The following is a 27,328-nucleotide window of genomic DNA, read 5'->3' on the forward strand; positions in this document are numbered from 1 at the left end:
TCTAGGCCTCTAACCTTCATGTCAGGTTGAAAGGAGGAAATTTTAAGAAGGTAACCATTGTATTGTTCTGCCTTTCCTGGTTTTAAAGTGAAAATACTGAGAACTGTGGTGAGGTAATCTGGATTAGTCAACAGTGCAGACCACTGCACTGTTGGATTGTTGTCTTGGCTTAAAAATGTTTGGGACAGCGTTTTAATAAATTGTAAAAATACTTAAAATATATTTTTTTCTGCGTTATTCAGATAAAACATCGTTGAAATGCCAACATGCAGCTCAGCAGATAAAGGTGCAAGCTGAAAGAAGAATTTGGAATAATTAATGTATACATTTTCCACTGCTAAATTTCAATCTATGTTGAAAGCTGGAAAGGGTATTGCTTCCTAATGAACATGGGAGGGATGTAATCCTATCTTCAGAAAAGTTCTCCTGGCATTTTCAAGACAGATTGATGGATGAATGGAACAGTTTGGAATTACTAATTTTCTAACCCTTTTTCATTAAAATAAATATATTTTTTCCATCAATTTCACTGCCTAGGAACTGTGTAGGAGATTTCTTGCAAGGTTTTAACAGCCAGATTTCTGTAAACATTGTCTATTTTTTCAGTATCCAGGAAAGCAGAAGAAATTTATTTTTTACGGGTGTATTAGCAATTTTCTGTATAAGATCATGTTTGGAGATTAACAGAAAATTTGAAACCTTCTTTTCTAAAACCTTAGACTAAAGTTACACAGAAAGCAGCTGTTCCTTTCTAGAGCTATGGAACTGCACCACTTGCAGAAGCATCACATCCTCCTGTGTGCCATGCTCCAGAGCACACCTGACATGCTTGTAAGGAAAGACACCCAACAGGATACCCAAAACGAGACCATCTGAAAGAACCCGTAGCATTGCAGAGTGATGTCAAAAGAGTGAGATCAAATTTACCCTACTAAAAGGCAGGGCCAGGAGCTATACCTACTTCACCCAGCCTCTACAAAGATGTCGGTGCAGCGATGTGAAGGCTCCAAAGCAGAAAGCATTAGTCCTGATCCCCTCCCTGTGCCATTCCTGGCATACAAGGTACTTAGAGAAAGAGATTATGGGAGCAAGACAACAGTAACCTGTGTTACGGTGCCATGGACAGCACTGTGCCTCACAACAAACACCAGCTCTGGGGGGAGCAGGAGTGACCCCAGCCCCTGAGCTGGGAAGAAACACACTCTCATGAAAGGCAACAACTGCACCACTGAGGGAACACATGCCAGGCTTACAAGTCACAATTTCCTTCCCACTGTAGACAAAGTTCCTTATTATTTTCTTAATGTCCTCCTCCTGCACAGAAATTTATCATTCTTGGTCTCAGCCCATTGGTCATTTAAATTTGAAGATGAACATATTCATCTGCTTGTTAGGCAAATGGGAATGTAAAGAGACTTTACCTATTTAAAATGCAAAAGCATTAAAAAATAAAATCCATTTTTATAGCTTTCCCCAAGGAGCAGGAGTATTATTAAATAAGAACATTGGAAAAATTAATCAAAGTTGTAAATGACTAACTGTTCACTTTGGCATGTGTACGTGGGTGTGCACATGCACACAAATCTTTTACTTTAGGCTTTTAATTGTGTAAGGCATTAGTAAGTTTTACCAAGCACAACAGTGGAACTTCCCATTTTTTGCTCTGTTACCTCAAAAAAGTTTAAGGAAATCAAAAGCTAAAATTTACTTTATGGGAACATTAAGGTTGCAAATTTGAATATTTAAAATTAATGAAGAAATGTAGATGCCAAATATTCTTCCTTAACCTTAGATTAACACTAGCAAACCATTTACATATCCTTTCAGCTCTAGTCAGAACATTAAAATCACTATATCCTGCACATATAAGGTGTGGGCAAGAAAACCTTCATTTTTAATATATTAATTTAATGGTGTAAATTCACAACCCTCAAATTGTTTTTGCACATGCGAGGCAGTGGCACTATGCCTCCATAGTTAAGGTCTGCAAGACATATTCCAGCCCAAATCCTTGTTTCTAACCTTTCACTGCTTTTTTGAATAAATTCCTTTTAGTCTGAACTTTCTCATGCTTAGTCAGAGCCCAAAGGGAGATATGTTTTTTAAAGATCAGGCCAATCATTATTTTTTTTCTTTATTTACGGGATTGTGAAATATATACTATGCATTCAATTCTGGAAAATTCATTTTTTTTCCTTCTAAGTAACGCTCCTCATGGACACTGTCATGTACACAAGTGATGAGTTTGAATGCACTTAAACTGGACAGAAAATCATAATTCTGTTTGCAGCCTACAGCACCCTCAGACAGGGATGAAAGCTGGCGTCCCCCACAGCACCTTGCGTCCTACGCTCTTAGCCCAGCACCTCGGTACAATCCAGTGCACAGACAGCAAGTGTGATACTACCATGAAGGGGAAGGAGAGAACAAGCCTCACAGGTTAAAGCCCATTTTCAAACGGCTCACCCATCGCAAACCTGGTAAGAATTACAGCCTGCTACCAGGAGCTGGGATATGACCACAAACTAACACGTATTGTGCTACATCTAAGGTGTATCACTACATCTTGAGCACCTGAGGAAGTGGGAGTGAAGACCAAGCAAAGAGAAATGACTCAGATATCGCATGGTACCTGTTAAACTGTGCCACAAGGCAGGAGCTTCAGCATGTGACACGTGAGCAGGCAGCTGGCCCTGCTGTACCATAGGCACATGCTTCCCTCTAGGCTACGGCGAAGCCCAAGCTTGGAGTCAAGCTCTGAACCAGGGATAGTGACGGCACCAGCCAGAAACACAAACACCTGAGGAGGACAGGGTTATCCTGCCTGCTTCATCATGTGCACAGCTGGGACAATGATCCCTTCTGAAGGCCCTTTGTCCCTCTTTGGTACCTCTGTATTACAAAGATACCCAACCTTAACAGCAGTTATCTTTAACACTGCAACACCACAGCAGATACTGCACTTCACCACCTTCCTTGGTGTGCCACTCAATGTACATGGAAAATGTGTTGACTGGCTTTTCTTTCCCTCGATTGCACTGCTCGAACTGGCAGCCTTTGAGCTGAAATGCTTCTCAGCATTTATAACAAGCAGTATGGTTCTGATCTCTACTCCAGTCTGTCACTCGAGAAGAGAGGAGAGCGCAGCCCATCCATTTCTCAATCTCTTCTTAATGGCTAGTTTTGAGTTGCAGATATGCTAAAGCCTGGACTATACAGAAAAACACAAGAACTCTCCGTATTGCCAGCTGTGCTGTCTTCATGGAAGACAGATCTTGGTTTTTCTCTCTGTAGGACACCAGCATCTGTGTAAGACTTCAATTACACAAATTTTGTACCCCCAATGCAATAAAGCAACACACTTCAACAGGGAAAGCAATTCACAATACGTTTAAAATTGCTCTAGGCTGAGAATTTCTGTCTGAAATATTTGGTAAATATCATCACCTGTGAGATTCTTTCAAAAGTCCTTTGCAAACAGGAAAAATGAGCTCCAAGACAACAGGAAGGTCAACAGGCATAAAGGAAAAACAAGTTGTGTTATTTGGGATCAATCTTGGAATTCTGTGGGAATACTGGTGGAATTCCTTCATCCAGCTCATGATTTTTCAAACTATGGGGCTGGCCACAGTTAGCACAAAGGGACTAGGAAAGTTGCTTCCTATTTCTGCTAGAATTTAAGGCACAAGTGAAGGAGCTGCCAGGCAAACAATGGCCTGGGTTTACAGACAGGAATTGCACACTGGGCTCTCAGGCATACGGTGGAGTTCTTTGACGAGCTGCACAGGAGTAACCTGCTGGCAGTGTGAGCACAAGGATCTGCTTTTAAAAAACAGCACAAAACACAGCTTAGCCTCTTAAACAGAATTGCATGTAAACAAAAGCATGAGATGGAGGCAGAAAGAACAGGATCTGCCAGAAAACAACCATTAGAGGTCTTCAAACCTCCAGCAAATGCCACAGATTTGTCACAGTAGCAAACTGCAACACTGCTAGGAATGAAAGCAGGTGAACTATTTGTTTGAAGGGAACTTCTTTTTCATGTTATTTTCCAGCAAATCACAGAATAACTGGCTGGTGGCATGCTAACAGCCTAGCAGAGCAGACTTCACTTTCATGGCTTGTACTGGCTGTGAGCAATACCTGCTTTTAAACTACTACATCTTGGACGTCATGGTCCTCAAAAAAGTTCTTACCACGGCAGGAGAACAAAGAAAACCACGCTATCACTGAACTCCTCTGGACTCAGCCAAACTGATTGACACGCTGGAGATGAAATGCTCCTGAAATCACTTCTTCCTGATTCTTCTGACTTCCAACAGCATTTCTTTAAAAACTTCCAGGAATACTATTCCCTATGATATTAACACTGCTCCACCACACTCAGGACTTCTCCCTCGAGAAGAGGAACACTTCTGAAGTCTCAGATAGACAAACAGCCATATACAAAGCTAATATTCCAGCTACACTTTAAGAAACCTTCATCCTTTAGTAATTCTCCCCCTGCTCTGCTCTACATGCTTGCTGTTCTGCTTTCTCTCACAAGGCACAGAAATGCAATCCAACAGCATGAGGCTGTGCCTGGCAGACAGAGACTGGGCTGTGAGCCCGGAGACTTGCGCTCTCCTCCTTTGCCACTTGCCCACTGGTTGCCTCCAGCAAGTCGCTTGCTTTTGCTCTGCTGTTCCCTGCCTGCCTGCAGAACAGCAAACTCCTCTGTGGGCGATCCAAGGCTCGCCCAGGCAAAAGGCTTAGACATACCAGGGACTAGTAGGACTACTGGCTGCATTGATTAACATATGGTATTTTGAAAACAGATATTAAAAGGCCATTGGTAAGCTGTAATTGGGCAAGTGTGATATTAACAGTTGCTGGAGCAACCTTTTAATTCTGTCATATGCTGGTCCAAAGCAGCAGAGACACCATTAGAAAAAGCAGTAGTAAGCATGTAGACAAGAGCTTAAATGCTTACCCAGTCCCAGGATGAATTAAGGTTTCATGAGCAACCATAAAACTGACAGTCTAACTCTGAGCTCTGCAAGCCAATTCTGGTTGCATTGCACATGTTCTTACACGCAAGTTCTTCTTTCCTACAGAATAGTAATACCAAAATCCAACAGCCTGACTATTAAAATCCATGGTATGTAGCAGAGTTACAGAACACAGCTATGCTAACTGGAGACAGGGCCCTGTTGGGGGACGCTCAGACTTCTCTACCTCCCTCCCTTCCACTGCGGATGAGCCCAGAAGGAGCTGGTAGCACGGAGCCCATCCTGGGTTTTCCTCCTAATCCAGTTTAGGCACTGGCTCGGGTAGGACTGCTCATCCAACCCTGGTGACAGCCCAGCTCTTACAACTGTTGTCTCCAGCCTGAGATGTGCACACCGAACACACCCAGCACAGTGCACAGACGCCTTCACATCTGAGGTGACGCTGCCCGCAGCTGTGTCCCTGGCACACTGTCCCTGCTGGGGCAGGGTTTTCAGACCCTTGCTTGCCAGTGGCTTTATTTAGCTATCTCTCAGGTTGCCAAGAATTTCCCGTGGTATGTGAGCAGCAGGAGGGAGATTGTTTTTACAAAGTTTGTAACCCCCTGAAACATGAATGGAATTTCCATGGAAAATGATGGTGCAGATGTAGTACAATCACCTTCTTCCCGAGGACTTTGAAAAGTCAGGAGCAAACAAGAGAGAGATAAAAGCATCTCAGGAAAGACTGCTAGACCCTTCTATAGGAAGTCAGTGACCTAGATGTCAAATTGGTCATCCCTGCCTAGGAAAAAGTATCAATTTTTTTTTTATTTTTTTTTTTCAAAACCTCTCCTCCCTTCCTCCCTGTCAGTCAAAGTTGGTAACAGCTTGACAATCCCTTTTATTAACACATTAGCACTGTGGGTTGCATTGTTTTCTTCACTCTACATGTGGGAATTCTGGTCTTGGATCGTGAGCCAAGGCTAAAAAGTTGCTCACAAAGTCATGCAGCTGTGTCCCCAAGGGCACTGTCCTCTCCTCAGCACCACAGATCTATGTCACTTTGAGAACGGATCCACAACAGAAAAGTGAGTCCCTGAGACACAATCTATAGACTAACATGCCAAGGCTGCAAATAGCCAACAGTTTTTCCTCGAGGCAGCCTTCAAAGTGCCCTCCCAGCTGTAAAGTCTAAACACCAATGTCTCCTCTTCAAGCAGGCAGCAAACTAACAACTGGCCTCAGCTGCACCCCAGCTCACCCCACGGCTCCCTTCTCCCCATGGAAGGCTGGGCCAGCCCTGCCCAAAGCAGCCCCTTCCTTCCTCAGTCTTTCAGCCCTGAAGGCACAGGCATGTTACTTCACAGCTTCACCCCCTTGTGCCCAGAGCAGGCCAGGCACAACTCGTGCATGACCTGGCACGATGAGGATGTCACCTCCCAAGAGGTCACTGCTCTGGGGTAAGTCCACATGACACGACGCCGCTAACCGCAGCTCCAGGAAGCCTGGGACCCAGCCACAGTGCCCTCGCTGCACTCCGCAGAGGCTCAGCTGAGATATCTCCCCACTACCCACGGACAGGAGGAGCTTCACCAAACCCCCCCAGGTGCCCACTGTGGCTGTGAGTAACAGCTGCTGTCAGAAAGTCACTGTGGAGAAAAAAGTTTTTAGAAACGTGCAGGACCCAGTACTGGGCAAAGAAGACCCTCATCAACACCAGTTTTGGATGGATGCAATCTATGCCACAGGGACCCACGGAGAAACACATGAGAGAAAACAAGATCTTGTTGTATCCATTAAGTACTGAGACATTTTGTAAGGCAGCAAACCATGTCTGCAGAGCCCAAGAGTCTAGAGGTTCCCAACATGGTAGAAATAGCAAAGGAAGATTTGGACAATACAGACGTCTGTAACAGAAGGGGTATAAACAGCCAAATCGGGTCACAGAGGAATAGCACTGGAGAGCAGGCAAAATAAAAATAGCAGGAAAGGAAAGATAAATAAAATTCCTAAAATATACGATGAGCAAACAGAACGACAAGAAAACAAGAGGGCCATTGAGCAAAAAGAGGAGAAGAGCCATGCATAGGCAACCAGGGAAGGCTAGGGATTTAATCCAGCTCCAGAGGAGAGGGCACAGGGAAGAAAGAAGACAGCTGAATTATTTCATTGCAACGGCAAGGAGGGGAAGAGGAAGATGACTTCATCAGGAAATTACAATCATCTGCAGTTAGGAACAGCAGCACTGGCTGAGCAGTTTCACATTCAAGCTGCAAGACAGGTGACATGCACAGCTGATCTTCCACCGCGCTGGATGCCTGCGGTGGCCTCCCTCTCTGCATCCACCAACTCCCTGCTCTGGTGGCTTGGTCTCGCCTCCAGCTCTTCAGCTAGGTGAGACTATTTTGGGAGAGCATTGAGCATGGTAGGTTAAAGAGGGTTCAGTAACTCGTGCATTGGGGATGGCACAGAGGCAGACTCGTATAGCCCTGCATAAAGACAGAAGCAGTCCCTGCCATTCTTACTGCTCGCTGATGCACCTCCACCACTACCAAGGCAGCTCCTATGAAACCTGGTATAAAGAGCAGCTTCTTGTCACTGTCTTCTCCCAGTGATTTTTTCTGCCTGTGACTTTCCATTCTCTCCAGCCTCTGAGATGCAGCCACCAACCACAAGAGGCTGTTATTGTCCACATAAATCCTTCTACAGCTCCAACAATGCAGGGTTTGCCCACACAGCAGGGGCACAAACCCTCACACTTTTCCCCTCTTATTGTCCATTCCTCCCTCTATCTCAGCCAAAAACATTCCTTTGACAGGTAAGAAGGGGAAAGCTGACTTACAAAAAAAAGAAAAAACATGCCAAAATTCAAGCAAGGGGGCAAGAGATGAGCCTGGAAAGACTCAGGATAAGTGAAACACCAACAAGCAGCATGGCAGCTATGGAACAAGAGACAACGCGAGTCTGGAAAGGAGCGTCTATTCTCTGCCTGGTCCTGCAGACCCTATGTCACAGGGGGCCTGAAAGGGCCTGTCTGCAGAGCCCATCTCCTGTCCTGTGGGCATGAGGAGGTACACGCTTTGCGATGGTGGGGCACTACCCAGCCATTTCAGCCAGGGGCTGAGGACCTTCGCCCATGCACGGAATGGTCAGCCCTGCTCCTGCAGGCAGAACGCCGGGACTCCCTCATGCTCATTTCCAACTCTTCACCTATCACAGAATGGGACTGATGAAACAGCAGTTTAAAAAACATTGCGTAGCTGTACTTTTTAATTATTTTTATTCTTCACTATTTATCCAACTTCTCTCTCTTTTTTTTTTTTTTTTTTTTTTTTTAACCCAGCCAGGGTCAGTTTGGCACTTCCAAGCCATCCTCTATGACTGGTAAGACTGGTAACTTACCTTTTCAGTGAAACTCATGGTTCTTACCTAACAGGAAAAAACACAGGTCTCTAGAGATCTCAGGAGGTCTCCAGGCCAACATCCTGCTCAAAGCAGGGTCTGATCTGAGCTCAGACCTGGTTATTCAGTGCTTTATTCAGACTTGTCTTGAAAGCCTCCAAAGATGGAGAAGGTACAACCTCTCTGGACAACCTTCTCCACAGCATGGCGGAAAACTTTTCCTCACATGCAGCCTCTCTTCCAGCTTACGCCTGCTGCCTCTCATCCTCCACGCCTGGCTCTGTCCTCCCAGTGCCACCAGGTCCCTGCTGCCCCGTCCCCGGGCAGAACCAGCCCCGCTCCTAGCGGAGGGCCCTGCGCTGACCCCCTCCACTCCATCAGTGTCTTTCCCCAGGGGGCACGGAACCACATCGCGGGTTTGGGGTTCAAAAATCCTACATGACTCGATCAACCTGGAGAGCTCAGCAGCACCCGGGGCCGCCCCGAAGGGCTGCGTGACGGGGAGGGCGGCGGGGCTCCGGCCGGCCCCTCGGCACCCCCCAGCCCCTCAGCGCCGCCCGGACCTGCCCGGGCCCCTCCGCTCCGCTCCCGGCGGGCCGGGGGGCGCCGAGCCGGGAGGCGGCCCCCGCCACTCCGCCCACCGCCACCGCCCCAAGGCCGCCATCTCCGCGGCGCCGGCCGCCCTCTGCCGGCCGAGCCGCCGCTCCGCAGCCTGCAGGGAAGGGCCCCCAGGGGCCCTGGGCCTCCCGGCCCCGCTGCTGGAATGTCCGCCATCCCCGCTCCCCGCACCGGGCACCGGCCGCGAGCCGTGAGCAGCCGGTCCCGGCCGTGCCGCCGGGGGAGCGCGCCCAGCCGAGCGCCCCGGGCACCCTGCGCGCCCGCGGTGCTCGCACACGTCAGGCCCCGGTCCCCCCTTTACGCGCACACAGCGCCGTGAGTACTTACTGCCTTGTGAGGCTCCTTCACCTGAGGCAGCTTCAGTGTCTGCAAAGAGAAAGAGCTGCACTTAGATCTGACAGCAGACTCTGCCCCACGTCTGAGAGCACGCAGCCTCGCAGCTGCCCCAGCACCTTGACCGCTCGCTCGTCTCTAGCCGCGTTGCGGCACCCCACACAGCGGCACCCCACACAGCGGCACCCCACCACAGCGGCCCACGATGCCTGCAGGGGCTGCCACCACTCAAACTTTTTCTGCAGTGTCGCAGAAGCTTTGTTTTGAAGCAGGATGGCTACAAGGGTGCCCCTACCCCAACCCTGCACCCCAGGGAGCAGCCTGGACCCTGAGGAGCGAGCCCCCCAGCTCTGGCAGCCTGTGGCAGGCTTCATTGAGGTGCTATGTGTAAGGGTCTGATCGCCAGCTTGGCTCAGCCCAGCAGAGGTGCTCCATCCAGAGCCCTCTTGGGCCCCACGGGCAGCACCAGGTTGTGGGACACTCACTGGCACGGCCTCAGCCCCCCTGGGAAAGCCCGTGCTATCACCCCTCTGGTCTCAGGCCAGCCTGGGTCACAGCGGAGTAGGGGACCATGTATCTCAGGGCAGAGGGGTCGTGGCTGAGGTGTGCCTGGACTGACTGACATAACCTAATGGTCCCAGTGTTATTCGTGGAGCTCATGATGATACGTTTCATAATTTCTGCTGAAGGTTTGTGGAAATCGCTCATGTGCTTAATTCCTGGGCAAACGCTGTCAACCCAGGAAAGCAAATGGTGAACAACACATCCAGCTCGGTCTCCCCTGGGAAATGCACAGCCGGCTCTGCTGCCATGTCCCTGGAGACTGTGTCCCCTCCTCCAACAGCAACGGCAAACCTCTGTGAGAGATGGGCCATGAGCCACAGGAATCCCCCCGGGGCTACTCCATCCTGCTTTACTGAAGACATATGTGAAAAGATGGGAGAGAAAGCCCCCTCCACTGTAGCACGTGTGACCGCAAGCAGCACACAGCAAAGATTACGTTCAAGCCCTAAATGAATGCAATGGGCAAAGCTGCAAGCTGGAAAACAAAACCCAATGTTACAAGTCAAGGATCATAAATGATTAGGACTTCCAAGCCATTTTGAAGTGTTTCATATTCATCCTAAGCTGCATATACCGTATGTCACGTTATCTAATAACATAACTACATTTCAAAATATTCCGTATGTCTCTTGGAATCATGCTTGCATTACTCTGAAAACCACAGCTGTGGAATGTCACAGCATTTTTAAATTTAAAATTTGCAACCTTAAGTAATAAACACTGTTTGCATTTAATTTCCTTCTTGTTTCTTAAAAAGAATACAAATAAATGGCTGTGGATTTATGAATTTGTACATTTCTTCCTGATTAACCTGCCCGATTAGATCACTTTTCTAGGCAGCAAGATTAAAGAGTATGCAATTAATTTGGCACAATTTCATAAACTGAGGGGCCAGATTAGAAAGCCTCAGTATCATATGCAAAACCTCAAAAGTCAAACCCCTGTATTTTTCCACAGCTGCTACTTGTTTGAATTACCACCTATCACTCAAGGAGAAAGCTAGCTGTGGCACAATGGAGTTCTGCAAAATACTGTTCTGGCGTTCACAGACAATGACATAAATAGACCATAAAAGGTATGTAGTATGCATGCACCAGACTATTTCTGTCATTTAAATAGCTTTTAAAAGTACTTTAGTTAAACATAACACGAATCAAGCAACATGCAGAGGTTTAAAGAGCAGCCATTTCTGTACTGTGTTAAGAAATGCTGTTACTCTTAGTCATAAGGTAGACTAAAGGCTTCATTGAAAAAAAAAAAAAAAAAGGAAAAAAAAAAACACAACAACTAAAAATCCCCTAACAGCCCATTCTAAATCACCTTTGGGCTGAGACCAAATAATTGCAGCTTTAAACAAAAGACCAATTTCTGAGAAAGTTGCAAAAGTGAGAGTAGGGAGGTCAGCAGGAGAGCTGGAAAGTAAGCAAGTTAACTGTTAACTCCTGTGTCTCAAGTAACTTTCTGTATCTCCTATAAAAATTTACCACAGAGTGTGAAATGCATAGTGGAAAAAAAAAAAAAAAAAAAAAAAGGATGCTTGGGATGCAGCACAGAGGGTGAAATGCCTGCCCCAAATATCCTATGATTTTTAAGTAGCAGATAATCATACAAATGAAACCCAGGTTTCTTCAGCTCAAAACCAGCATCTCTCCTCAAGAATGGTTATTTCTCTATTAATTTTCAACTTCTCACCTCAAAATTGTTTCAATCACAGAACTGCTCCAACTCAACACTCCAAAAACATGCACATAGGAAAAATGCTTTTTTCCACATTCACAGTTTGAATGAGCCATCTTCCTTTTCATATTTTTGGAACTAAGCAGAAGCCATTCTTGCAAAGCACCTACCAGAAACTCCAGAAGCTCTGAGAATTTTTCAGATCATCAAACAATTAGTTAAACTAGAAATTTCACCTGAAGTCAACAACCCTACCTTGACGGTGCTGTATCAGGCCCTGGGCTAGCACACGCATGTGGAAAGGTAACAGAGAACCAGTCTGTTCTCAGGGAGGCACTGCAGCAACTAAATAATGTCAATAAATAATAAAGAAAAACAGCTCAAGCAAAATCATCTTTCAGCCCAGAAATGCTTATCTGGAAACAGGGAACTTCCACCAATTATTACAGCGGAGGCGATATATCCTGCGAGGGTTAAACTTGAATCTTGCTATTTTCTTTCATTTGCTTTCTGAAGAATTCTCCATTGGGTAAAAATCTTGCTTGCTTGGCCTCAGCCCAGAGGTTTTTTAATTTACTTTTTGAAAGTCTAATAAAGTAATTTCAGCCATTTCTGAGTTATCTAAAAGTGAAATAATTCTCCTCACTCAAACCATGCCGATGTTTCGCTGCTCATGTTGCTCAAATCCAACTGAACCGTACAAAACAAAACTTTCTAGCTGACTAATTCCTGAAGAGACTCCAAACCTTCCAATGACTTGAAAAGCCCCATGTAGCTAAACAAAAAGTACTGTAAGCAACACATTTCTGAGGCCTGGGTTTCCTGTAGGTGACGCAGCAACGTTTGTCCATGCTGACAGCTGGGACAGTGCCCACCAGTGCAACCAGGAATTTGCAGCCTCTCTGCTCCAGCCCAGCTCCAGCAGCTCTGCAGGGAGAGGAAGGAGCCCTGGTCCTGTGGGGCTGCACAACAGCTCACAAAGGAGCCTTTCAGCCCAACATTTTTATTTTTATTTTTATTTTTTGCATTTTGGAGAGGCGCAGGGTAATAACCTTTTCACTTCTTTTCATTTCTTGCAATCTTTTCATTTCTTCCTAGATAATCTGTAGTGAGCAAATTTCTTACCTACGTACCTGACTCTTGGTAGAGTAAAAGCTTTACATGGGGTTCCCATGCCTGCAACTGGGCTTTCAGAGCAAAGCAGAAAGGGAGCCTGCAAGGCAGCAGTTCTTTGACAAAGAGCTACCTCGACCCTTAGCACTTGCAAAGTACCAGGAGATCAATCGCTCCCTGAATTCCTCCAGCCAAGCAGAGCACCATAGAGAAGGCTCAATAAACTATGAGGATGCTCAGTTTTTTATTAAGAAACCACCATTCCTGAAGGCAGATGAAGAAAAAAAGTCAGCCTGAAGAAAATCACTGTCAGCACAGCTTCTCTGCCATGGACATTCAGCAAGTAGGCAAGTGCACATAAAGAAAAATATAGGAAATTTCTATTGAAAATGATCACTACAGAGAAGAATGTGATTTTTACACCTTAAAGATGTCACCAAGTGAGAGTCAACGTGGAACTGAACAACTCAAAGGATGAGAACAAATTCAGGTCTTGTGTGGGCTAAACCAATGATCTGACAATTAAGGACAAAAAGGGAGAGGGTCAAAGACCCCATGCCTACACCAGCCCCAAGCTCCCCAGCTACTGCTGCTACCTTGATACCAGGCTGCACAAAACTGAGCTTAGAAATAACCCAGTGCTAAGCAAGGACAATTTGGGACCTTTCAACCTCCCCTCCTAGGAACAGAACTTGTGTCACTGATTGAGAACAGCAGGGCTGGCTATAGAGATGCTTTTTCATTTGTTCTGTCCCAAAGTAATTGTGTTGATCAGGTTTGAACCTTTCTCCTCTCCCACGACAGGAAATAGCTGATGATCCCACTGGATCACCAGTTCTGTCCATCTGCAGGGCCTACACAAATCCTGTTAGTGACACAGCAATGTCACAAGAAAGCAAAAAGCAGTGGGGCTGTTCAAGAGGAAGGGGGATATCCTTCAGTGCTTAACAAAAAGTAGGTAATTCTGCTTGAGGGCCCAAAAAGCCCTGGAAGAAAGCACCCAAGGAGAAGAAAAGCAGCCTGAGCTTGCTCCAGTTATTTTGATGCTGAGCTGGAGAGCTGATCCTGCATCAGCCAAACCCCCAAAGGCAGGTACTAGGTGTCTGACACATGGCGGTGGCTGATGCTCAGAAAAACCATCAGGCAAAGAGGGAATGCCAGGTCCTGCCACTGCTCCTTCCTTGCCCAGTCAAAAGGGTCCAGGCTCAGCTGTGTCTGACTCTCAATGGATAATAGGACACAGAGCTTTCCTCCATATAGGCCTTCTTTATTATTATTTTTTTAGGTATACATGACGTGCACATTCAATAGTATATTATTTGTCTGCAGATAGGTACACTTCTGAACTGCTTAAGCAGCTAGTTCGGGGACTGTTTCTTGGAGAATCACATTTACAGAGTTGCATCAAATTTTCAATTTGATTTCTTGTTGACTAGTATACAAGAATAAATATCTCATTTTGATTTTTATTGTCTTTAGGCAATTTAAATGCACTTTAAATGTTACCACTGCATGCATCAATTTACAGCAAGATAAAACAACACTTTCTAAGTTTTACATACATAAATTGTGCTTTTCCAGTGCTGACATGAAAATTACTAATAAATTTCCACATACAAAATTTTGAAAATTTCCATCTTCTGTAGCTACACATAAAAAAGACTTTAGAAGCAAAAGGCAAAACAATGTCTCCACTGAGTTTGTGGTAAACCTACAGATATCAATTGTACATGTGTATGGTGATGAATCGAGACCATTTGATGCATACCTTAATTTCATTTGCAATATAAATAAATATATAAATACTAGTAAATTGAATCACACAATAGCAGCTGATCTCATACTAATGCAGCTCCTTCAAATTCCTGTTGCAGTAAGGATCCCACAGTGCTTGTTGGAGAGAGGTAAAATAAAAGCAATCCTTGTCCCAAATTTAAATATTGCTATCATTATTATAAAATTATTGCAATGCTGTGAGGCAACAGTAAAGCCCTCTGTATGTCAGCAAACTATTAGAATCACAGAACCATGGAATGGTTTGGGTTGGAAGGGACCATGAAGTCCATCCAGTTCCAACCCCTGCCATGGGCCCAGGCTGCCCCCAGCCCCATCCAGCCTGGCCTTGGGCACTGCCAGGGATGGGGCACCCACAGCTCCTCTGGGCAGCCTGAGCCAGGGCCTCACCACCCTCTGAGTAAAGAATTTCTTCCTCATATTTAATCTAAACCTACCCTCTTTTAATTTAAAGCCATTACCCCTTGCCCTATCACTCCGCTCCCTGCAAAGAGTCGTGTCCCCCCCGCCCCGGCCAGGGCACTGTCAGGCCCCTGTAAGGTCAGCCTGGAGCCTTCTCTTCTCCAGGCTGAACAACCCCAACTCCCTCAGCCTGTCTCCATAGGAGAGGTGCTCCAACCCCTTGATCATCCTCGTGGCCTCCTCTGGACCTGTTCCAACAGCTCCATATCCAGGGGATTGTCCTGGCCCAGGTGCAGGACCTTGCACTTGGCCTTGTTGAACTCCATGAAATTGGCACAGGCCCACCTCTCTGGCCCGTCCAGGTCCCTCTGGATGGCATCCCTTTCCTGCAGCATGTCAACTGCACCACACAGCCTGGTTTCATCTGCAAACCTGCTTGCTGCGGGAGCACTCAATTCATGTCACTAATGAAAGTATTAAACAGTACTGATCCTAATACAGACCTCTGAGGAATACCTGTCATAACTGGTCTTCATCTGCACATTGAACCTTTCACCACAGCTCTCTAGATGAAGCCATACAGCCAGTTCCTTACCCACCAAATAGTCCTCCCATCAAATCCATGTATCTCCAATTTAGAGATATGGATATTGCGTGGGACCATATCAAAGGCTTTGGGCAAGTCCAGGTAGATGACATCAGTTGCTCTTCCCTTGTCCACCAATGCTGTCAATCTGTCATAAAAGGCCAGCAAGTTAGTCAGGCACAATTCGCCCTTAGTGAAGCCACGCAGGATGTCTCCATCACCAGTTTTTCAAGTCCCTTAGCATGGCTTCCAGGAAGATCTGCTCCATGATCTTCCCAGGCAAAGAAGTGAGGCTGACCAATGTGTAGTTCCCTGCATCCTCCTTTTCACCCTTTCTCAAAATGGAGGTTATGCCTCTCCTCCAGTCACTGGGGACTTCCCCTGACTGCCACAACTTTTCAAATATAATGGAGAGAGTGGCTTAGCAACTTCACCTGCCAGTGCCCTCAGGATTAGGTATGTTCCAGGAACCATATTCAGGTTCCTCAGACAGTCACAAACCTGATGTTCTCCTACAGTGGGTGGGGCAGTCGCCACTCACTATTATTTTATGGATTTTTTTCTTCAACTGCAGAGCGAAGCTAGTTTGTAGCAGTTATTTAAAGGACTTCTAGGAGTTTTGTTGGCATTTAGAAAGAAATACCAGTATCAAAAACCAATTATGCATCTATCTAAGGATACAGAAGAAGCTCTATGATGTTAAACAGCACACAAGAACTATGCAACCATGCAATTAAAGTATTTACTGTGACTGTAGACTCTGAGAAGTTTCAGATGCATGCTTCCTTTTCAGCTGTGCGTTTGCTGACTTCTGAGAGTTTAAGCATTTAAGATTTAACACTACATTAGCATTCATTATTCCAAGATTTTCAGTTTTCATTGGGAGATTCCCTTATGTGCCTTCAGACATCCCAGTTAATTGTTTAATGGAAGACAAAGAACACTAATATTGCTAGTGAAAAATGAGGAGATATCGCAGATGCTCCTACAAGTCTGACACACTTCAGTGCTTAACTCAGGTGGAAAATAAAAACACCGAAAGGCTTGTGATCTAGTTTCAAGTCCCTATGGTTTTGCTATTTTAGATACGTATTTCTCCAAATTATACATGCTACGCTAATTGTACAAAACAGCCAAGCAAAACTTCCCCATTTCTGCAATTAAGTAACTTGAAATTAGCCAGACTTACAGAAAATTCAGGAAAAAGAAAATCACTTCTGACTAAGCACAAGAAATTTCATGCAAACAATACATTTGGAAAGTGACCTCAGCAGGGGCACGGGGATGATTTCAAGTATCATTTTATGTGTAGCATGAAAATACAGAAGCATACCACTGCCAGCATAAAGTGAGATACACAATTCAGCAGCCTGTACTGTGGGCATCCATAAATAGTAACGAACATCAGCACCTGATGCGTTTTACTGTGTGTAATCCTTTTCCATGAATAAAAACAACCCTCTGCACAGGTATGAACATCCTGAAGTCCTGGATTTTGCCTGAACTTTTTGCCTTGGTCTGTAACCGTCCTCCACCTAGACACAGCAGGGGTGGATCATAACACCTCGGGCAGGTGCCTACAGTGCCTGAGGCTGGCACATGATTTCATCTGCCAGGAGAGACTTAGTGATTTGCAGCTCTCCCAACACACAGCAATGCCGCAAACAGCCCCGTGCAGTAAATACTGCAGTTATCCTACTGCACCAAGCACAGCGGCTGGTCACAACTTCAGGAGGAATACTGCTGGAGTGGAGAGCCACAGAGATCAGAGAGCCAAAAAGATTATCCTACAAATGGGCTACCCAAAAGAAGCATTAGTGACGGACAGAGAAGTGGCAGAGCAATCTTCAAAGCCTTCCCCACAATATTCCCTGAGCTTGAATGTTACCCCAGGATTCCCAAATATTTGAGCAGGAGAGAGATACCTCTATGAGCTCGCACATGGGTCTGGAAACAGTTGTAATACTTGTATTTCTTCCCACATATTCCACACTCATAAGATCCTGAAAAACAAGACAGAAAAGCATACAACACCATATTAGATCAGGAAAAACAGCCTCACCATAAACTTATCCGTAAACCAGGGACAAAAAAAATGCAGTTTGCAACAAAGTAATTTTTGGAAGATTCATGGAGATAAATGCAGGAAATCACTACGCAGACTCTATTCCTTTTACAGCCTTATTTAAGATTCCTTGGCATATTACCCTGAACTTACATTTTCAGTATATCTTTATAAATTTGCTAACATGAAAGAGCCACTCTCAAAATAGCCTGACTTATAATTTTATAATAATGACTAATATTTCCTATGGACAGAAATAACCTTGAATTACTTTTCAGTAAGTTCCTAGTAAATGGGAAAAAAGCTTTTCAACTGAAAAAAAGAAGGCAGTATGTTATCTTGAGGCAAGTAGTTTTCAAAATTTCTCAAGAAATGCACAATGTACAAATTTCTCAGGAAACCCACAGAGATTTGGTAAATATCCACCCAGAGGAAACCAAATAGATACAAATAGAACTTTTGACCTTTTTAAGGAAAATCACATGACCACAGTAGTCTCTCTTCTCAATTTGTGTATCTAATTCCAGAAAACACACATCTGCAAATAGTCATTTGAAATGAAACCAGAGAAAGAGAGCTGGGAGAATCATTTGTAATGATGAAATTATGCAATGAATTTAGCCTCTTCTGTTTATTGGACAGGCAGACAAAAATTTCCTCAGATTTGTTATTTAAGATGATTCAACCCTTTTTTCCCACTCCATCTTGGCAAACAGGCTGTCAGTTAGACTTTAAAGCTCTCACTTGCAAAATGTATTGCATTTGTTAGCTGTCCATCAGCAGGTAAGTAATAGATCCTGTATGTCCTATCTGGTAGAGCAAGAACAGCAATCACTGGAAGAGGAGGTGGGAGAAGGCAGGGCTGAGGATTCTTTAGTGTGAACGGAGTATTTCCTTTCCATGGACATGCATGCAACCTTGGAAAAATCTTCCTGATCATGCGAAACAGCAAAACTCAAGGATGAGCCACAAACAAGAACACAACATTCACGCTCACGTCCAAATAAACACTTCCAAACATCACATTACAGCAATACTTACTGTGTGTTACTCTTGAGTAAGGTCTTTCCAGGAACAAAATCAAACATGTTTTTTGAACACACTGTACACACATTCTTTCTTCTCCATGTCCTATTGCTTACAGCTTCTGAAGAAAACAACCCTCCTCCCATCTCACAGCCATGCTGAATTCCCTGCCCATCACTGTTAGCATCACTTAGGACTCTCTTTTGACCTTGGGAGGATACTTTGTCACTGATGCTCAAACACGCAATTCGCTATAGCCCGAACACAGGAGAACACATCTGGAAAAACACTCTAAAATACGGACACTGTAGTCAGTTGACTGTGATCTGCTCCACAGCCTCTTACATTGTACCTAGCCGCATTTCCTGTATACAGATACAAATAGATGGCAAGTCAGCAGCATCTGCCAGCCCTCATTGTCCATGCTCAAAGACTGATGAAATTGATCGCGAATCTCCACAGCTCTTTTCTGAAAACTATTCCAGCTAGAGTCCCAGAGCAAGCACGGCCAGAAGATGAGTGCGCTCCCGATCATTTGGGCCATTCCAACCCGTAACCTTGTTCAGTGCCTGAGGTTCAGCTGTACCACCAGCAAACTGAAACTGCCACCCACCCATGCCCCTAAAACAGTGCTGCGTACACACAGAGCACTGCAAAAAATAAAAATAGATGAAAACCAATTAGGGGCTCTGGGCTGATTTCACACACACATACCTCCCCCTCCCCCCCCTCAATTCTTGTATTTCTCTCCTCCTCTGCAGGTGGTCTAAGGCACATAAATGCATTTGCTTGTGCAGAAGTTCTTCAAGAAGAACATAAGCCATACAAGTGATTGCATAGTGTCTTCCCTTGCCAGAATGCAACCAAACCGGCACTGCTGCCCCATGCAATGGGCTCTGCCCAGGAAGCAAGGGCAGGAACTGAAGGCAGAACAGAGCCCAGCACATCTCATAGCAAGTGTTTTGGTCCCAATATCCCCTGTGACTCAGCTCTCACATGTAACGTGGGGAAGGCTACAGACAGCTTTGCCAGGGGCACCTCTACCCACCTCCGGTGTGCAGGTGGCCGAGCGCTGCCCCACAGGGACTGCGAGACAGCCCAACAGCCCCAGCTGTGTATGCAGCACACCATGGTGGGGTCAGAGGCACAGATCCCACTGTGAAAGGAGGGAGTGTTTGCCACAGTAAATGTATTGTTAGAGTTGACTAGAGATGAAGTGAAATAACACATGCTAAGGCTTTACAAAGGACATGCTCGTGTTGCCTTGGGCACTGCCACTGTGGTCATGGCTTATTTCAGACCTCACCCACATCAGGATGTGCCATGCAAGGTTAAAGCTGCTTGTAGTAGGTGAGAAGATGGGGAGGGTTTTTGGTTAGTTGGTGCACTCAGTTTGGCCAGACTTCTACTGAGCCTTGCAGATAGAATTTGGGCAACACACTCAGCGTGTCCAGAGCTTTCCCTTGCTCTCTTGTTCCTGATTAGACTTTCACACCCTTCCATCACATACCAGACATGTATCTCAATACACGGTCAAAAATCCAGGTCCCTGAATATCGATTTTGTGTTTATCCAACAGGAGAGCCACGTTCCACTGCTTTTCCATCTAAATTGTGCGGAAAAAAATCAGAAAAGAGCCCTTAAAGTGGATGCATTTCCAAAGGATAATGATGGTTGATACCTATTAAACATCTCTGTAGCCTCTGACATTTTGTTTCCAAGCCACAGAGACAGATGGGCTTGGAAATTTTTAAGGCTTTTGCAGCACTTACGTGGTTTAACTAAGGAGAATCCAAAGATCTCACGAATTATGTGTGCATAGCAGCTCAGTACCTGAGACATCAGCATCATGGTATGAATCAAGCATGTACATGTTAGATTGATAGTCTCAAAGCAGAAGGATTCACTCTTCACATTGTCTCAGAAACATTTCTGATATAATGCATGACTTGAAAAATCCTCTCCAAAATATTTTTCATAAAGCCCGGACCAGACTGGGAGTTGAAATAGTCTTGTATAAAACTTCTCCTGACCAACTCACAGATAACTCAGTCCTTCAAAACACAAATACTGACCTGACGGTATTCCCAGAATTAGAAAATGATCCACACCAGCCAAACAGTTTCCCTCCCTTTCTCTTGATTTATAACACCAACGCCATTTTATTTTCCTCTCCTTTCTAGATCACTTCACAGTCTGCTTCTTGGCCTTTCTTGCCCTCACAGCCCTGCCCTGAGAAATGCTGATGTGCTGGAGCTCTTCAAATGGCCCTGGCCCAAGGCCAGCACATGAAGTGAGCAAGATAAAATGGACAAAGGAGGAGGAGAGGAGACATCGGCTCTCTAAGCTGTGCCCTCCCAGACACACCGGTGAGGAGACAGCAGCTCTGGGCCCATGGGAGCCATCAGTCTATTGGCTGCCCTTGCTTGGGATGACCCGGGGGACCCATGGGCCTTGTGAGACTCATGCATAACAGCAGATCAAAAGGAATCACAGAACTGCAGAATCACAGAATTGTAGGGGTTGGAAGGGACCTCAAGAGATCATCAGGTCCAACCTCCTTAGCAGGATCCCTAAAGCAGGTTGTCCAGGTAGGCGTCCAGATGGGCCTTGAATATCTCCAGAGAAGGAGACTCCACAACCTCCCTGGGCAGCCTGTTCCAGTGCTCCATCACCCTCACCGTGAAGAAGTTCTTTCACATGTTGGTGCAGAACTTCCTGTGCTCATTTTGTGGCCATTGCCCCTTGTCCTGTTCCCACAAACCACTGAAAAGAGGTTGGTCACATCACTCCGTCTCCCACACTCCAGGTATTTGTAAACATTGATGAGATCCCCTCTCAGTCTTCTTTTCTCAAGGCTGAACAGACCCAGGTCTCTCAGCCTTTCCTCATAGGGAAGATGCTCCAGACCCTGTATCATCTTTGTGGCCCTCTGATGGACTCCTTCTAGGAGATCCCTGTCTTTCTTGTACCGGGGAGCCCAGAACTGGACACAGTACTCCAGGTGAGGCCTGACCAGGGCAGAGCAGAGGGGGAGGATCACCTCCACCTGTTGGCCATGCTCCTTTTAATGCACGCCAGGATGCCCTTGGCCTTTTCGGCCACCAGGGCACACTGCTGGTTCATGGCTGACCTGTTGTCCACCTGTTGTCCACCAGGAACCCCTAGGTCATTCTCTGCTGAGCTCCTCTCCAGCAGGTCATCCCCCAGCCCATACTTATCCATGTGGTTGTTCCTTCCTAGGTGCAGGACTCTACATTTGCTCTTGTACACTTACTCTTCTTCATTGGGTTTCTTCCCTGAATCCTTCACCCCTTCCACTGGCTGTCCTGGGGTCAAAAGGGTGTTTGTATGAACTTCATTAGCACCTGGATAATTAAGCACCTGCAGCCAGACAGCAGCTTCCAGCAGAAAGCAGAACCGGAGGGCAGCCCCACAGGGCTGAGAGCAAAAGGGCACAAACTCAGCAAAACACAAAAAAGGGCATGTTTTGGGGGTCTGCCCCAGTCTCCTCCAGGTGCTGCCCGAGCTCCAGTCCAGCTGCAGCCCCTGGTATCCTCTTGGCCCAAACCAGACTCTCCAGAAGATTTTTGGGAAGTGTCACTTGGTTCACCCCATCCTTCAGGTCCTTACTTGTAAAAGAAGGACTCTGTTTCTAAAGCAGGGGGGGTATGAGGAGAAGACGGTGGTGAAGTGGGAGGGGAGCAGGAGGTGGTGGCCCCAGCCCTTCGTCGTGAGGGGGCTGAGAGTAAAAGTGAGGGGAAATGGAAACATCAGGGTGCGGTTGGGCCTCAGGATGTGGGACCTACATTCCTGCCAGGAATAAATGTCCCAGAAGAGGAAAGGGTGCTATTCTGAGGAGTTTGGACTAGAGGGAACGGCCTCAAGTGGCACCAGGGGAGCTTCAGGTTGGAAATGAGGAGACATTTCTTCTCAGAAAGAGCAGTCAGGCATTGGAACGGGTTGTCAGGGAAGTGGTGCTGTCACCGTCCCTGGCGGTGTGTTTAAGGAAAGGTTGGACGTGGTGCTTGGGGACAAGGTTTAGTGGGTGACAGTGGTGGTAGGGTGATGGTTGGACCAGATGATCTTGGAGGTGTTTTCCAACCTTAATGTTTCTGTGATTCTGTGTTACACAGACCAGAGGCTGAGCCTGAGCTGGAAAACGGTATGTGGAACATGTGGAACAAGGTCTTACCATGCTGCAATTTGCAAGGTCCTGCAGTTTTGCCACCTAACCTAACCCATAAAAGTGGCCTAGAAGAAAGCTGGAGAGGGACTCTATCAGGGAGTGTAGCCATGGGACAAGGAATAATGGCTTTGAACAAATGGAGGGGAGATTTAGCTTGGAAGTGACATGAGGAAGAAATTCTTCACTCAGAGCACTAAGCACACATGGGAACTAGGGCTGAAGATGCACCTTGCTTCTGTTCTTCTCTGTAAAGAATTGAACAAAATTACCTAAAAAACAGTGTTAAAATAAACCCAGGACACAGGATGGGAGGTGCAGGGCAGTCCCTGTGGTCAAGGGGCAGCCTTTCTCTCTGTCAAGCCAAATGGCCGGGGGGAGCCAGCCCCAGAAAAGGGGCCCTCAGCCCCCCAACCCTCCTCCTTCTTCCACGGGAGGGCATCTTCCAGGCTGCTCCCAACACAGCCACCTTTGGCCACGCATGGGCCACTGCAGCACAGAGGCTTGCTAAGGTCACAGTGGCCACCACTGCCCCGCCTTTGCTGCGGGCCCTATAAAACAGCCCCCCTGAAGCTGGCCCACCACTCGCTCAGCGACTAGGGCCTCTGACAGCCAGCGTACGCGGCAGGAAGGAGACCAGAAGCAGCAAGGCGAGAAGCAGCCCTGCTGGTGTGCGAGGACAGCAATGTCATCCAAAGAAGCACCAAGAAGGAATGCAGCTAACAAGAAGGAGAAGTGTCATGGGCAGAGGGATAGCGCCGGCAGCACAAGACACACCAGTGCTTGAGAGACCTCTGGCGCGCAGCCCACAGACACATTTCAGCGGTACCACTGGTACCACAACGACACAGGGAACAGGCTGCCCCCTCTAACATCCAGCGACAGGGGGCCTGGGCCTTCCCATAGGCACAACGGTGGCATGGGGCAAAATCAGGAGCATCAGGCAGACAGCCGTGGGGAGCACAGGCATAGTCCAGAATGGAGCGTGGGACTCAGCCATGGCCGTAAAACAGACGGCAGCATTGAACCCATGCATGAAAATCAAGCTGACAGTGGCATGGGACATCGGGGTGGAACTGGATGACCCCCTGGTTCGGCACCCTGGCCTGAAAACTTTCCGGATGGAAGGCATCCCGTTTGGGCAATCCCGGGCAAAGACTGGCTTACCCTTCTGCCAAGGACTGTGGAGCCCATGGAGATGAATCCACCAGAAGATGTGGAGGAATACATGGAAGTAGATCCATCTCCACCAGAACAGACCTGGGACTACCGCAGCATGTCGTTGCTCTCTTCCATGTGAGAGCACCAGCAGCATCGCAGGAGTGCCCGGCCAGCTCCCTACTCGTTGCTCAGGCTCCATCCCAAGCATTAGCTTGGAGCCACCAAACACCATGGACATCCCGCAGGCTTACCTGCAAGATGTCCCGGCAATAAAGAAATCTGTTGCCAATTCTCAGGGGTTGTGTGAGTGCTTCTTTCCCATCCCCCAGTCCTTGTGCGAGAGGTAGCGTTCCTTCTACATGGAGGCTCAAGGAAGAGCACAAGAGAGGAACCAGCTTCCTTCGTGCTGCTGCGCTGGAGTGACAGGAGGAGTCCCCGAGGGCCACCATGCACCTTTAACGTTTGTGAAAATAGTCTGAGGGGTGCAAATTGTAGTGTGTAAGCAATTATAGGTAGCTAATTTCTTATATTTGGAGTATGTTCATAGACCTTCCTCTTCCTTTTGATCTTGTTGATGAGCTCCTTGCTCATCCACACAGGTCTCCTGCCTCCCTTCCCCGATTTCCTACTCTTAGGGATCCTGAACTTAAAAAAGTGCTGTTTAAATGTTGCCCTGCTCTCACAAGCACCCTTGCCTTCTAGCAATCTTGCCCATGAGATAACTCCAAATAGGTCTTAGGACAGGTCGAAGTTGCCTCTCCGAAAGTCCATGGTAGAAATCCTACTGTTTGCCTTACTTCTTCCACCAAGTTCCATCTTGAACTCCAGTATCTCATGGATCGCTGCATCCCAACACTGCATTCCAAAATCTGTAGCAGTCCAAAAATTCAAACATCAAACATCAAACATCAGCAGAGCCATGGCACTTCCCGTTCATCCACCGCAGGGCTTGAAACAGAGTTTGGCGTAGACCAGAGCTCAGGGAGAGGCACGGGAACTTGCAGCCAAACAGCAGGCAGCATGCACACAGCCTAATCTGATGAAAGCCCTACAAGAGAACAACGGCTACCGAGCTGGGAATCCCTGTTATAAACTGCTGAAAGTTACAGATGTGTGAACATGGCAGGGTCCTGCAAGAGACGTGGCTCAGAAAAGAGGCACAGATCTTCTAACACACGCTGCGGCCCAGCCCTGACGCCAAGCCCCCAGTGAGCTCTGTCACCTGCAGCCACTTGGGCTCTGCCCCCGCGGGCACCCCTGGCTCAGGTGAGACATCCCCTGTGCTGCCCACTGTGCCCACTGCACCATGAAACCACAGTCTGGGGAGCAGGCTTCCCATTCCCATTGAAAGGATGGGGATTCATTTACCTCCAGTTCTCTACTTCATCCCACAACATGAATTACTATAAAAAAGAACCCTTTTTGACACCTTCTCAGCTTCTCTGATGAAGGGGAATAAAACCCTGCCGAGGCCTTGCCTTTCTGCATGGCTGAAGTGATTTAGACACAGGGCTACCAGAATTGGAAGAAAGGCTCCAGGAGAACACCTCCTGGAAGCACCAGCAAGCAGCAGCAGAACATGTGGAGCCTCTGCTCCGGAGCTGGGCAGCACTGGTGCCCCCCGCTGCCTGCAACCTTGTGGCTGCCTCAGAGCAGCAGCCGAAATCTCCGGCGCAGCAGCAGGCACAGGGCTTTTCCCCTGTGAGTTCTGCAGATGGCTGCAGCCATAGAAATAGTGCCTGCCTGTGGTTTCTGTGGGGAGTGGAGGGGACCAGAAGAATTGACTGGGAGCCAGTTCCAAGAAACCACAAGGAACTGATATCTGGGCACCATGGTCAGTCCACACAGAGCACAGTATTTGGTGGCCAAACAGAAAAGTTATTCAGAGCCATCTCCCCAACAAGCAAGAATTATGCGAATGGCTGGATGAATAGGGGCACTTACAGGGCTCTTTGCACAAAGGAATCGGCCACTAACTGCCAATCGCCTCAGGACCAAGTTGCCTTTAAAGAAACCCAGCACGAGGCTATAAAATAACAAATGCAATGCACATTTCATTTCAAGAAGCAATTCCAGATAGAAGTTCTCCGGTTTACTTTCTAAAACTCTCAACTACCACTTGTTAGCTAGTAAATAACCCTCTCTGTCCCTCACCCCATGGGGAGGAAATCCCTCACCCCAGCCTGTCCCCAGCACCCTCGATATGTGACATGTTGGTGTGCATCCAAGCTAGCCAACAGCAAAACCCCATTCCCCACTTTGCATGACAATCTAGTCAACCTTAGCTGGAAACCACATTCTCAGGAGACACCATCTGCAGAGCCCAGCCAGCAGGAGGAGGGGAAGGGGGTTCTACGTGACAGAGGCCCAGATCCCCTCGACAAGGGCTGGCGTCCACAGATGGAAAAGAAGCTCCTATTGCCTCTGCTCAGCAGCCATCCCCAGGGATACCTCTGTGTTTCAGGGTTGCCCATACAGTCTTCAACTTCTCAAGAGCTGTGGAGGCACAAAAAAAATCTGAAAATACACAGAGTGTTTCCTTCAAAGTAGAAGATTTTTAAGTTGAAGCCAGTTATAGACTTAGGCTTTTCCCAAATGTTTTAAACTTCCATAAAATAGCAGTGACCACCCACCCTGCCTCTCCTAGTGGCTGTCCTGATGGCGAAGGGAAAACAAGCAGGACCACAATGCTCCCAAGACAGTCCTCAGCTAACAACATCCTCCAGGATTTCTTTCCAACAGCATGAACAGCAATCAAGCAAAAATCAGGAGAAAATCTAACATCAGTGGCTCTTTTCCTTCCCCCTGCAAGACAAACGAACCCCAAAAGCAACACCAGGCAGCTCAAATTAGCTTTCTCCCTAGCCCCTTAAAGGAAACATCATCCCACTCCTCTCTCCTCTTCGTTATCAGCAACCACCCTCACTCTCAGAGTCACTGCATGGCACCTGGGACCTGCTCCATGTCCCAGAGATGTAGGAGACCCTATAGCCAGAGCAGAGGCTCCCCCAGGGCCCCACAGAAATGCCCTTGCCCGGAGCAGGAGAGGACAGTCTGATGTTCACAGCAAAAAAGAAAACCTTCTCATGACTACTTTACACCACTAGGTGGGGTAGATATAGGAAATACTGTTTTGGAAGTGGTGCACCGCAGCCAACTCAAAGTCAAAATTATTCTGAAATGTTACTAGCAAACATAAAAACTAACAAACAGCAACCTGAAGAACTGTTTCTAAGATAAATCTAATTATTTAAAGGAACATCTACTTTCATCAGAGCAACTTCCCTCAAAACATTGAAACTTTTTCTCAAGCTTTTTTTCCTGGTCTCCTCTATACTGGGCAGCCCTGGGTTCACCAAGAATTTTGCATGACTGATGGACATGCGATTTAACTCTTCAGAAGAGGTGATAATCCTTCTCTTAAAGTTACC

The 27,328-nt window shown here is 46.9% G+C and overlaps 1 protein-coding gene across 12 annotated transcripts in view; it reads right to left on the reverse strand.

Moving 5' to 3' along the window:
* ZNF618 (zinc finger protein 618) overlaps positions 1 to 27,328 on the reverse strand; it is a 179,212-nt gene that overhangs the window by 64,305 nt on the left and 87,579 nt on the right. For 10 of the 12 annotated variants that reach the window (XM_082775711.1, XM_082775707.1, XM_082775710.1 and 7 more), the window contains exons 4-5: positions 17,385 to 17,462; positions 9,318 to 9,356 (exon numbers count right to left, since the gene is read on the reverse strand). In XM_082775711.1, coding sequence (XP_082631837.1) covers positions 9,318 to 9,356; positions 17,385 to 17,462 — 117 coding nt within the window. The remainder of the gene's footprint in view (positions 1 to 9,317; positions 9,357 to 17,384; positions 17,463 to 27,328) is intronic. The other 2 variants (XM_082775713.1, XM_082775714.1) reach the window with 1 other exon arrangement.

The sequence above is a fragment of the Aythya marila genome (assembly GCF_965140915.1).
Source record: "Aythya marila genome assembly, chromosome: 19".
Lineage (NCBI taxonomy): Eukaryota > Metazoa > Chordata > Aves > Anseriformes > Anatidae > Aythya > Aythya marila.